The 13,837-nt window shown below is 44.3% G+C and overlaps 2 protein-coding genes across 2 annotated transcripts in view; one reads left to right on the top strand and one right to left on the bottom strand.

Moving 5' to 3' along the window:
- The window catches only part of RAB3GAP2 (RAB3 GTPase activating non-catalytic protein subunit 2), a 34,153-nt gene extending 29,167 nt beyond the window's left edge, over positions 1 to 4,986 (bottom strand). The window contains 4 exon segments of the mRNA XM_078858264.1: positions 352 to 433; positions 912 to 1,041; positions 2,452 to 2,516; positions 4,187 to 4,986. Coding sequence (XP_078714390.1) covers positions 352 to 433; positions 912 to 1,041; positions 2,452 to 2,516; positions 4,187 to 4,283 — 374 coding nt within the window. The 5' untranslated portion in view covers positions 4,284 to 4,986.
- A 666-nt stretch (positions 4,987 to 5,652) lies between these two features.
- Positions 5,653 to 13,045, top strand: XRCC3 (X-ray repair cross complementing 3). The gene is made up of 7 exons (XM_078858017.1): positions 5,653 to 5,701; positions 8,298 to 8,369; positions 8,987 to 9,193; positions 10,557 to 10,711; positions 10,899 to 11,111; positions 11,857 to 11,921; positions 12,571 to 13,045. Exons 1-7 carry the CDS (start codon positions 5,653 to 5,655, stop codon positions 12,839 to 12,841), a joined length of 1,032 nt encoding a protein of 343 aa, XP_078714143.1. The 3' UTR covers positions 12,842 to 13,045.
- Positions 13,046 to 13,837: the final 792 nt, after the last annotated feature.

Genomic DNA, 13,837 nt, shown 5'->3' with positions numbered 1-13,837 from the left:
ACTGATGTCAACACAGCCTGCTTCGATGTACATCGTTTTATGGAAGAAGAAAAAACCCAAAACATTTCATGGCAATTTAAATGAATCGTATACGAGCAGAAGCACTCGACAAATTCAAAGAAGCTTTACAACAACGATTAAGATCCGTGGAAGAACAAAGCGTAAAAAAATATAAACATGGACAGAAGACAACAATAATAATTAAAGCAAACAAAAAAAACCTAAGAGTACACACAAAAGGTAAGTCCAGCAACGTATCAAAATACAACACAGGTATTGAGTTTGAGTAGAAGAGATTACCGTACATTTTTTTAATAATAAGATGACACAATTTATGCGCGATTAGCTCACCCATCCTCTAAATTCAGGGCTCCACTCCACAAGGTCGAGTACTTGATTTCATCCTTCCCTTTCTCGTTCGCCCTCCATTTCGCTGAAAATCATTAAGTACTGGAATCAATAGACATGTATTTTACATTTAAAAACTACTGTCCTTAAACATTTTAAACACGCCACATATTAACATTTGCTTAAACACAGATCGGCAAGATAGAAACACGTTTTGGAATAATGTTTCGACAGTGAATGTATTAAATTTTGATTTAATTAATGTATTGTTGTGCAAAAGCAGAAATATGACAAATGTATTCTCATGTAATTTGTGGCAGTGAGCCCGTTCACCATCATTCTATCCCCTGCTTTTCATAACCGGTTTAGCTTATGTTGACGGCGTATACGTGCATCACAACGTGATGTTTCGGGTCTGCACATTGCCTCAATAAATGTAAATATATTTTTAAAAATGCATTTTCGTGTAATGCACTCTACGTTGGTAGCATTCGCTACTACTCTTGGCTAGACTTTCAATCAGTTTGTAAAGCGTGTGAATCCCAACAGGATGTGAATCTTACGCTGCAAAAACACGGCTATCTGCTCGTGCGCAATGACCATCAGATCGTTGGTGGGCGAAAGAGAAACCACGCAGTCCTGCAGCCAGAAGTCATTCTGTGACTTCCCCGTGACCTCCTCTTCAGGCACCTCCTAGGCGAGCACCGTTCATTCACAAGCGGTCATTACGAATGCAAAGACCCGCCTCACGCAACGACACTTCTTCACACAGCAGAAACCAAAGGACTGTTTTTTTAGATCACTGGCTCATCTTGTATAGGTGTAATGTGCAAAGTCATGCTAATATCATCTCAAATGCACGCTGCTACCTCATCCTGATGTGTTCATTAAATTTAATTGAATTCTAGCTCATTCAATATCTAGACGAGGTCAGTTAACAATATGACATTTGATTTCAAGCCTCATGTCTCTCTTTTCAGAATGGTGTTAGAAATGGCATCTGTTTGTTATGATGGTTTGAAATTTAGCATGTTTTTTTCATCATAATATTGTATTGGTACCCCATTCTGATTCTCCAATGAGTACAAAACTACGAAGATGGAGCCAGTGTTAGCCTTACCCATCAGGACAAAAAAAGAGATTGGCCATACTACAACAGACTGCCAATAGTAATTATTGTACCAAACTATAGTTTCCGGTGTTCTTAATAGACGGCCAAAGTTCCATGAAATTAACGTCAGATTATAGACCTGAGTAGTATCGATACTACTGACCAGACTTGGGGTAAATGACAATTGTAATTGAGTAATTTGTAATAAATTGCAATCACATTGTAATTTTTGCTAACGATGCTACTGTAATTGACCCAGGTATGCTATTGACACGCAAGCTGTTGTTTTGAATGCAACTGCTAAAAATAGTGTGCTAGTATATCAAAGGCAATGCGATTCGGACTGTAATAATTAAACTTAAGTTTATTTATATTTGTTACACAATCGATCCCGTGTAGTCAATCGCCCGGCTATTTTACAAAGGAGATTCGTGGTGCGTGAGCTCAGCAACAACAACAAAAAACGTCAATATTGCAGAGAGCGAGTACAGGGTCCTTAAGGAATGTTGCACTATTACATACAAACCAAAACAAGTGAATGAGAATTACAGCACTTAGTTTTCTAGTTAGATTGTGTCAATAGTGATATAAGTCAAATGGAAAATTGCTGCAATGACAACGGTACTTTTTGTAATCCTTACGACTAGTTAAACTGTCAATACTGAATCTAGTAAAATGGAAAATTGCTGCAATGACATCAGTCACTGTTTTTATAATCCTTATGACTCAACTACTCAAAATATCCTTGTTATCATCTTTTAACATGTCACCCCACAGGTGCTGCAACATCAAAATTCACTTAAGGTGAACTGTCCAGAAATAAAGTCTAGCAAAAGAGAAACACAATGCGATGTGTAAAAACGCCCCAACTGTAAGTATCCGTCCTTGGTGGTGTCCTCGTCTGATTAAGTGAAATGCAGCCACGTACAAAATCACATTTGCGGTAGGCATTAGTACGAAGAACTACATGAAGCTGGGAGCGAGAGTCCAACCTTGTCTTTGGTTTCGGGAAGGTCCCATGACCCCCAGTTGTCATCCTCCCAGCCAACTTCTTTTTCTGAACAGCATTAGTAAAAAATAATGTCAATATCCAGCATTAACGTTCGAATTTTCTTTATTACATACATTAAATGCGTGCAAAAAAAATGGCATAGCTTTACTCACTTATGGCATCAGTGACAAACAAATCGGGTAAAATGATCTAAGCCGTTAATTAACTTGGACACACATTGTGAAGGCCTCTTTACCATTCCCTGCATGCTGGGAAAAAAAGAGTTTGTAATGTTCATCTCAACCTCAAAACAAAGAGGACCGTTTAAGCTGGGAGTGGCAGAACAGTATCCCAGTGTTAATTCATGCCCATTGTACTCAACGCAATTTCAAGTGACAACAGGCCGGCTGGCGCCTTAACAGCAAGGACAAGAGCATGTGAATTGTGTACCTTCTCTGCTTGCGTCAGTGGCTGACCGTTTTGTAGTGAAGAAGACACAAACATGGTTGTTAGAAAGATCCCCTCGTTCTAGAGTAGATTAACAGAATCCGATTAATCTGTATTAATACTGGTGGAATCCGATGAGCTATAAAGCTCTTGTTCACAGATGTCCAGTAGACATTAACAAGCTTCCTCTCAGTCTAACAATATATGAAGAGCACACTGGGTTCAGAGGTTTGTAAACAAACTTGCTCAAATGTTCCTGGTGTGCGGCTGGGTTGTGATCCAGGTTTAGGACCTCAGAGACGAGATTTAACCCAGGTTTAATATTCGAGAGAGACGTGACCTGGCTTTAAGATGTCACAGAATCATTATTGGGTTTCGGAGCTCCCAGAGTAAAAATGCAAGCTCGGTATAAAACCTTACAAAGACATGGTAAGCCCAAGGTTTTCGATATGAAAAATCCAGATTTAAGATATTACAGTGGACGAGAACCAGGGTTAACACCACACAGTGACGAGACCTAGGTTTAATATCTGACATAAAAAAAATTATGACCTGGGGTTAGGATCTCACCAAAAGACAAGATGTAACCAGTTATTTTTGGGAACTGACAGAGCTGGATATAAATCCAGGCCAGACAATCCCCACATAGAATGAAGCAGCTGTAATTAAAAGATAACGTCACTTGACCGATTCGGTGTGAGACCTCTGCTGCCAAACTGGAGCTGGCCACGAGCACAATTCAGGTACAGGCAATCCTCCACTCTCTCTACAACCAAGTCATTTCTGCACTCATGGAGAGATGAGGAAGTGGAGTGTTCAATAACACAAGAATACCCGGGCAGGTTGTTTTATTTTGGTGGGGCTGATAGTAAGGGCCCACCTCTTTTTTACATGGTTCAGGTTCAGAAGCAGGGTCTCCAACTTCTCAAGAGCAAGCATTTACCAGGGTATGAGCCACGCATTAACCGCACCTGAGCATCGATCACACTCCCATAGTATCTGTAGCAGATTGCCATGGAAGGCTTCTCGAACTACGTGGTCAAAAAATTGTAAACATCGTGTAGGAGCCAAAGTAGATCCATGTCCCACTCCAAGGTGCACTGGGAATGGCTTCTACCCTCGGCCACGTAGCGTTACCAGGGCCTGTTCATCATCATAAAGATCCATAATGATCATGAACAGAGGAATTAGGAACCCTGAAAGCACAATAAACCCAAAGCCACTCACTCACCCACACACACACAAATATAGGAGGCATTTAAATTTGAGACGATGTTCGCTGCTCAAACCTCTTTTCCTCGTCTCCTGCTTGAGGTTTGGGAAGAGGAGATCTCGAACTGAGCTGATGTCCTGGAACTGACAGAACTCGTTCAGGGAGCAAGACATTGCAGATTCTTCTGCAGGGATGTTCCTCCTCTGTGATGTGGCACCGTGTTTCTCAACGTCTGTGTATGTATTATAGATTATATTAGTCTTTATATGTGTGTGCGTACAGGTACGTGTGTATTTGTTTACCTTTACAAGTGTGTTGTTTATGTGTGTATGTGCAGTATTACCATGTACACCGGCGTGTAAACAGTAAGTACATATATCTGTGTATGTGTACTGACAGGATATGAATAACGTGTTTGTGTGTGCAATTGTCTGAGACTGATTACGCGTGAACGTGAGTATGTTTATACGTATAAGAGTGTATGTGTGACAGCGTATGTCTCATATGTACATCGTATACGTCCGCGTGTATGCCAATATGAGTGTGTCTTTGTGTATGTTAAAGTGTAGATTCCGTGTAAACGTTATGTATGCCTCAGAAGCAAACACCTACACACCTCCACTGCTACTCTATACGTGTGTAGGCGAATGCCGGCCTACGTGTCTTTGCGCACATGACAGTGCGGGGTTTATGTCAGCGTGCGCAGGTGTGTGTGTACACCTTGAGTGAGTGTGTGTGAGTGTGTACACACGTGTGTACGTGTGTGTGTACGTGTGTAAGTGTGTAAGAATGTAAACGTATCCGCGTCTCCCGTCACCACTCAAGAGAGGCCCAGGCAGGCCGGCAGGAAGCCTGCGGTGACGTCAACGACACATCGCCGCGCGGTGACGTCACGCGAACCTCGCGTTCGTTGGTCCCAACGAGCTCGATTGCGTCACTCCAACGGAAGGGGAGCAGGGGGGAGGTGGTGTTTGGTGGTGACGTCATTGTCGAGACGCGACAACGTGACGTCAATTGTCGAGACTCAACAACGTGACGTCATTGTTGACAGTCGCTGGAAACGGAGTCACGCGTTGCGGAAGTTTTAAAAATTTGGCGCCAAATCTCGCGGCGGAGGGCCTTGGGGTTCGTTTGAAGTGTCCAGTCTAACGTTATATTGTTTTATACGTTCTGCCAAGTTCGTAGGTCATTGTTAAAGCAACGTTAGCTCAATGGGGAGGTCCCTCGATCCCTTATGCTGCTCCTCATGTCCTACAACTCCGTCATGAAGAGGAAATCCTGGTCATGTCCGACCACCTGAAGCCTCTTATCGCCGGCATTTGTCTCGCGACTTAACCTCGCGTAACAACCTCGCCTCCCTTACCCCTCCCCCACCCCACCCACCCATCGCCGTTCATCCGAATGTGCCTGCGAGTCACACCGCAGTATGTATGCACCGTATGCTGAACTTCTTTCGCACCGTACTTAAGCCGACCGCGCTAATCGGAGGTGGGTTTCGAGGCGAGTTCGCGTTGTGTTTGCGAGCGATTCGCAGTCGAGGCCATGGAGGAGCTCATCATCAACCCGCGCGTGCAGGCGGCGCTCAAGCGAGGTAGGGCGGCGGCGCAGTCGCTTCCACGCGAACCGGTTTATTGCTTCTTTAAAACCACGCGCGCACAGCGACACTAACACGCCACAGCGAGGGGACAACAACAACAGCCGCGGTGAGCCAACGAGACGTCACCGTGGCGGCTTCGTGCGCCAGGCTAGGTGCACCTGGGAGGCCACGTGCAGTTTGTAAGGCTCGCTGCCGACAAGAGGTCACGCTGCCCACCAGAGGTCACGGTGCCGACCAGAGGTCAGAGGTCACGGTGCCGACCAGAGGTCACGGTGCCGACCAATGGTCAGGTCACGGTGCCGACCAGAGGTCAGGTCACGGTGCCAACCAGAGGTCACGCTGCCGACCAGAGGTCACGGTGACCCAGGCGCTGTGGGTTCACTGACTTGGGACGGTATCGCAACGACAAGCCGACGTTCACCACTGACGTCAAGGCGGCGCTTGTGCCAGGCTAAGTGCACTTTGAGGCCGCGTGAAGTGTGTCGTAAGGCCCGCTGGCAGGAGGCCACGGAACACTTTATCAATACTTAATCACACATTCCCACACAAACACCCTACTACCACACGTATGGCAGTACCACATTCACAGACAAACACTTACCACACGCGTACCCGCACTACGTACACATCACTGCCACTGCACATACACAGCAATATACAGAACCAGGATAACCACTGTTCGCTGCCCCCCCCCCCCCCCATTGGTGCTGATTTTATGGACTTCTGACCGCGATTAGGGCTTAGTAGCTCTACAATTGAGCACTTTGTTCGCACTCGGCTGAGTTGTGTGATTTGTTTTTATTTAATTAAAAAAGCCACAAGTTTTAACGAGACAGCCGAGTGTGACGCCAAGAGCACTGAGGTTTTCTGGGTTTTAATTCGTCATCATGCCCACTCTGGGCGGGTTTTTTTCTTCCGGAAAAGAATCTGGCACTGAAATGGTTGTTGACCAAACACTTGAAGTCGGACCCTCCCCAGAATGAGAACTGCGACTCAGCAAAACTTGTCTGGATAGTGGACTGTGACTAAGGACTCTACAGTATTGCACCTCGTAAAGTATCATCGTCTTCAAAGTGATTTTAAAATCACAGCTAACTTTTCGAGATTGAGTCATCTGAAACTTTAAACAGTGCAAGTACATTACCATGACATAATAACTACCCTGATGTAATCACAGCAGTTCCGCCAACGTCTCACAAAGGAGTTCATCTCAGTGGGTTCTTAACTGCCTAATTAAAACGCATTCCTGCGGAGGTAGCTGGTAGGAACGTTGGGTTGCTCGGTCAATGGCCAGGGTCAACGGCGGCATGGTGTATTCTGCAAATATGCCCGACCGTGAGGGCGGGCACAAGCCGGCGTGAGTAGGTTAAACGTTGAGTTTTATAAGGGCACCACGGGGTGACCAGCCCCTCCCCACCCAGCCCCACCCTCCCCTCCCAGCCCCTCCCCACCCAGCCCCTCCCCACCCAGCCCCTCCCTGCACGACGGACGGATGGACACAATAATCCCCCGTGGGCTGGTGTAACCAGGAGGTTCCTACCAGTACGACATTCTACAATGTATTACTGTTTAAACTTGTTGCGTAATCTGTTTTGGCCTGTGGCTGAAATCTTACTTGCACGACAGTCATTGAATTGTCGGGCACTAATGACTGGAAGGAAGGCTGATATTAATTTGCCACGCATTTGTTGTCATCTGTTGTTTGGCCTGGGGCAGCTTGTTTTGTATATGTCATTGTGTGCAATCCTAAATGGGGGCTGCAGTGGAATCTATAATAGAGTAGTGTATTTTAACGTAAAAGTGACTAACCAACACAAAGCAATAAATACTTTTATCACAAACCCTTTTACAAACTGCTTCGACTGGCTCTCACACGTGTGTATAACAGCATGCTGCAATCCCATTAAGAAGTTGGCAAGACTCGCACTTTTGATCACTTGTGCGCTGCTGTTTTGGTCCATGTGCCTTGGTTGTTTGTGGTAAAATCCCAAATACCCATTGTCTGTGGGAACGTATGGGCCCTGAGGTGGCATCGGGAGAGATGCCAAGGGGCTCAGAGGTGTCTGGGAGTCCGAGCCAGCCCATTACACAGAGATGGCATAAGGCCCCGAGTGGATTATGGGAGAACGGTAAAACACCATAATCCATTCAAATGTGTCGTGTGGCAGAGATAAGTACATTGGTGAATGTTACTTTTTGTGCGGGAAGATTAATCATGGTTTTTAGAAACAATGTACCGCATTAAAAAAAACTCTTTCTGAACGGAAGCGTGTGGGTGGTGTTCTGCATGAGGTCGGCTGGAGAGAGTCCCTCCGAGCCCACAAGCTGCAGAAACACGGCTTCTCTTTCCAAAAATCCTGGCTCCGATTCCCACTGGGCTCCCAGCGAGTTGTGTTCCTTTTGAACAGGTTTCAACAGGAACCCAGCATGAATTTGGAAAAAAGAAAGGAAGTAAATAATAAAATTTCCGTGGGTGTCGCTTAGCAGCAAGATCCCAGTTGATCGTAATTACGTTACAAAGTAACTGAATTGCAAGATGCTTGCAGGTTACACGTTGAGTGCCTGTTGTGCAATTGTTGTCTCTGTCCAGCGCACATCTACACGTTGAAAGAGGTCATCTGTCTTTCTGGACCTGACCTGGAGCGCATGACGAAGTTGTCCAGTACGGACGTGAAACACCTGCACCGTGCTGTTGCTACTGCACTCTTTAACCGCCCTGCAGTCACAGGTAATGAACAAACCTGTTTGTAAAATAAGTGCACCTGAATGGGAGCCGTTTAGCCTTTTGCTCCCATGCTGTAAAAAAAGTAGGATCATTACCAAACCATTTTCAGAGGCTTCAGAGAAAATTAATATACCTTTTATATACTTATGCTGCACAATATTTGAAAAATATAAAATGTGTTATTTTGTATAGCTCCTTCCCAATTCTTTGTAGTCACACTTCATTGACCATAACTGCTCTCGACAAAAAAAAACGAATTTAGCACTTGCCTCCACAGTGCAACTTAAAAATACAATACAATTGTGTTTTATAAGTTTTAAAATACAATATTCTCACAATGATTTTCGAGAAGGGATAACGGCTCCCAAAATGGATCATGTGAAAAATGTTACGTTTAAAAATATTGCACAGCATTATGTATTCTTGACTAAAAATTCAACAAGAAATCGGGATGAGATTCGTTCATGGTGGTGGTGGAGAATAGATAGCATTCAATTCTCAGATTCTTGTCTTTTGGACACCACATGCGTGCTCTTGTACAATTTCACCGACAGCTTTGCAGATGTGGCGAGGAGAGTGCTCGGGGCAGGGGGTCCGTCTGAGCCTGGGCTGCCCCGTGCTGGACGCCTTTCTCCGAGGAGGCTTCCCGGTGCCCGGCGTAAGCGAGCTGGTCGGGGAAAGCGCCACGGGCAAGACGCAGATCTGCATGCAGCTCAGCTTGACCGTGCAGTACCCGCGCGAGTACGGGGGACTTGGAGCAGGTGCCGCATTCAGATTGGGCTCCGGGGTCTGGGGACGGGTGGCATCTTAAGCCCGGTTCACACACGGCGAATATTGCAGACCGATAACGGGGAGGAACTGTCGCCAAGAGAAGAGCTGTCACAGCGCGTTGTTATCTTTATACATGTAACCTTTATGTGCTTTTGCAATTTATTGAGCGACACAAGAACTGCTTTTTTTGTGTTTAGTTTGTTATCCTTCCTCCACACCTCCAATTCGTGCAGTTGGCTACAATCGGGGCGAAATAAGTTCATGCATACATACAAAGCCCAATCGGAGACAATTATATTGTGTCCGATTCGATGCGCCAGCCCTGGTCATGTGCTTATTCTATCAGAGTTATTTCACTGGAAGTTATATAATGTCAATGTCTGGTCACCCTATGTTTCTCTGTGCTTCGGATGACATTCAGAATTAGTCGCTTGTTTGAGCGGGCAACACTTTGGTCCAGAATAGATCCATGTCAGTCGGTGTTGCTGTGTAAAAAATCACTTCTAACGTAACCTCCCCTGCTCCCCCACATAATACATTCTTCACTGATTAACAAAAATTTGCCATTCACATGTAAACTACATATCAATACTTGACCACGTGTATTGTGTATGTTCATTTGATTGGAATTAGTGCTAAATTACAGCATTATTTCAAATTAATTAAGGTGTAGTTCATAATAAAAACATTTTAGAGATGGAAGAAAACATTGTGTTAATTTCAGATGTTGGAGGAAATATGTTAAATGTTCACTTCTTCGAAATTTGCACGTCGATGGAGTAATCTGAGCAATAGAAAACGCTAAGGATAACTATATTTGAAGGACCATACTGACTGATATTTGTGAAATTATGTGGAGCCTAAATTAAACCTTGTCTTCATATTCTTGGTTCTTTCGGTAAAGTCACGTAGAAGGGAAATAATAAAATAATAAAGAAATAAAACATAATAAGATAAAATTCTCACGACGTTTCGGCCACAACGCAAGGAGCCGTCCTCCCTGAGGACGGCTACGTGACTTTACCGAAAGAACCAAGAATATGAATCCATGGAGTCACGAAAGCTTTACATCGAAAATTAAACCTTGTCTCTTAAACTACTTAATTTTCATTGCTTCGTTACCACCAAGGTAAACTTCTATTGTCTCGTGTCTAAATTTGGCCTCAGACTTCCTTTTCTCCTTCTTCATTCCGTATAAGAGCCTTACCCATCCGACTCGGTGTGAGATTCGCGCGTATTGATGCTGTGTTACTGCTCTTGTTTCATTTTCACTGCAACTGAGCTAAGTTTTTTCTGGCAAACTCCCCCCCCCCACCCCCATATACAACCTGAGGCTGATCTGTTCTGTCACAGGGGCTGTGTACGTGTGCACCGAAGATGCATTTCCCAATAAGCGCCTCGTTCAAATGATCCAAGCTCAGACCAAAACGAGAGAGGACGTTCCGCCAGATGTTCTTGCAAAGATCTCCTTCGGGGAGAACATTTACATTGAGCACGCAGCAGATGTTGTGAGTAGGGGGCAACCACAACCTCTTCAGAATGGAAACTGACACGGACAAATTTGGAACAATAAACATGAAACCAACGCATTGCTCTAAATGTGCTTTAAAATGTAATGCATTTCTGAATCGAAAGTCTTATCTAATTATCTCTTATTTGTCATTTTTAAAATCTTCCACGGTGGGGTTGCGGAAGGCCTCCTTGTACACTTGCATCACCCGCCGCCTGCCGGTGCTGCTGTCCCGCGGTGTTGTGCGGCTGATCATCGTGGACTCGATCGCGGCGTTGTTCCGCTCCGAGTTCTCCGTGCACGAGGCCGTGGCCCGGGCACAGCAGCTGCGCAAGTTCGGTGCGCAGCTGCACGAGTTGAGCAACACGTACTCGGCGCCCGTCATCTGTGTCAACCAGGTCAGCTGCCGTAGTGTCATGACACAACAACACAACACTCATCCACGTTGGAAAATGTTTTTCTTCTAGTAATAGATTTTTACCCTTTCAACTGGTACAAAAACTGACACCTTTATACCAGTTGAAATGGTAAAAACCTATTACTATATTTTGCCACTGGTAAAGGAGGTCTCATAATTTTTTTCTTCTCTTAAGCTATGTAATACTGCGAACATCTTCAGCTCCTGATGAAGACCTGAGAAGTGAAAGCTTGAGTGAAGAAATGTTCAATGTGACCTATCCCAGAAGACAAAACTCGGATTACAAGTCGCTTTGAAAACCTACCTGTTTTCTTTGGGAGGTGGTAAGGAGATTAAATGCAAATGAGATTAAAGTACGGTAAATAAGCAGATGAAGATACTTCCTGGAGAGAGATGTTGGCAAAGGATAAAAGAAGGGTCTTTGAGCTTGAACAGGGGAAGGGTTTGGAGTGCAGACGGCCATTGGAAGGACATCAGATACTCGGGGCAGTTACAAAGCAGGAGCAACCTGCCATTGAATGGAAGTTGACAGACGACCTCAGTTACTAGTGCGAGGTTAAACTAGGTATGGCTGGGAATAGAGTGAGGTCACAGTGCAGAGATATGTGGAGGCGAGTCCTGGAGGATTTTGAAAACCACTACCTGAATGAATGGCAGTGAACATTTGTGAATTCTACAGGGAACATGACATTTTTTTTTTGTTGCAATAATTTTAATAGTAATAGATATGTGTGTTTTTGCAGGTTTCTGGAAATGTTTCTGGCCAAGACCATGGATCAGGTGCACAGAGGTGATGGAGTTTTGCCATTTATTTTACTGTCGATTGTGAATGGTCTTTAACACCAAATGTGAGCATCATAGTGTTATTAAAAGTCTTGACCCCATACATATATGTCAACATTGTTTGAAACATTGCTGGAAGGGTACAGCCAAGGAAAATCCTCTTTGTGCTTTATACCAAAATTAGCCCATAAGTAATAACGTGTTGAAGCTAGTAGGCTTCAATACCTAACATTGGGCATTGCTCATTTCTGAGGCAGTTGTGGAAATTCCACATTAGTAGAGACCAGTCTCTATGAGAAAAATGGAAATTATCTTATAACAAGTAGGCACCATAATAAGGCACTGCCCCCCCCCCTTACCCACCAGCAATTCAATGAATTCCACAATATTGTTATTTCGTTTAATTTTTTACCATATTATATAAATTGTCAAACTTGTTTGCTATTTGTACAGTTGTATGCATACAATTAACTTCAACGTAGAATTAGCAAATCGTTTGCATATATTTAGCCAAATATGTTCGTAGTTCTCACATGTCTAACTTGATGAATGTATCTTACGCAAAATTGATCTGAATCAATGAATCGACACGTCCCCACATGCTTAGCAACCCCTGCTTGGTAATGCGGTAACCAGTTGGCTCGTGTGTGTTGCAGTAAAGTTATCCCTGCACTTGGCATCACCTGGGCCCACATGCAGCTCATGCGAATAATGGTGAGCCGGGGCCACGCAGAGGGCACAGCGCCCACCGGTGCTGGCACGTGGCGAGAAGCAGGCGCCCCCACCACGTGCGCACACGCTCGCAACCGAGACGTGACCCAACAGCCGGATGTCGTACGCACCATGGAGCTCGTGTTCGCGCCACACCTCCCCCAGTCGTCTTGCCGCTATGCAGTCACCGCGCACGGGGTTGTGGGTCTCGAGTAGCGCCACAGCTGTCGCTCGCCACCCACCCACACCGGAGTCGTTGGATCAAATGCACTTGAGTTAAAATGGAAGCAAATAGTTGAAACCGATAAGCTGCTCAGTGTTTTGGTCTTCGCAGCCGACAATCAAATCAACCTTAATCCACCCCATCTCAGAGCTCAAGCTAAGCCAGGTGGAGCCTGGTTTGTACTTGAATGGAATACTGCCTCAAAATATCAGTTGTAGACTTAGCATGTAAAAGTGGCCACTCGGCCAGGATAATGAAATACTTTTTTTTTTATTTCTGCAGAGCTTTAAATGATGTCCCCTCACATGTCTCGGTTTTATCTGATTAAGTCCCCCTTATATTTCCTCCCACATTCCAAAAACCCTTACATGGAATTGGTCAAACATCCCAATGCAGGACTCTCCTGAAAAAAAGTTGAGACTCCTGAGTAAAGAGCATTTATATTGCTGGTATTCTGTTAAGATTTTTTTTTTCAGATTTAAAAATAACATTTTTGTGCACCACGTGGTTTCATTTACATATTTGTCAACACGTGACATGTGGAGCGTCTCATAATAATGGAAAATATTTGAAGAAAATAATGTCCAGTTCCACAAATATTGACTGGAGAACTTTGTGCCGTAGCTATGTTTTTGCTGCGTTATGTAAAATGTTAAGGGTGGTTTTAAAAATCTATAAAATACCTGAACTACATTTGTTAAATACTGTAATTATATTGTGTCATGTTAATATTATTTATTTCAAGGATTCTATTGTATTCGCATAATTAAAGGAACAAGATACTGTAACCAAGTTCAGCCTTGAACGATCATTTTGGCTTGCGTTAATTGTCTTACAAGCAAACCTGATCCTCCCAATGCCTGTGTTTCCAAATATAGTTCGTGTTTGAAAACTGCTATACATCACGATTATGCCACTCCTACATCATGCGTGTCAGAGTGAACACTAAATTGCGCACATACACCTGACCGGCTTAAGCCAGAGACGCC

The sequence above is a fragment of the Lampetra fluviatilis genome, chromosome 7 (assembly GCF_964198595.1).
Source record: "Lampetra fluviatilis chromosome 7, kcLamFluv1.1, whole genome shotgun sequence".
Lineage (NCBI taxonomy): Eukaryota > Metazoa > Chordata > Hyperoartia > Petromyzontiformes > Petromyzontidae > Lampetra > Lampetra fluviatilis.
This window is presented reverse-complemented; position numbering and strand designations above follow the sequence as displayed.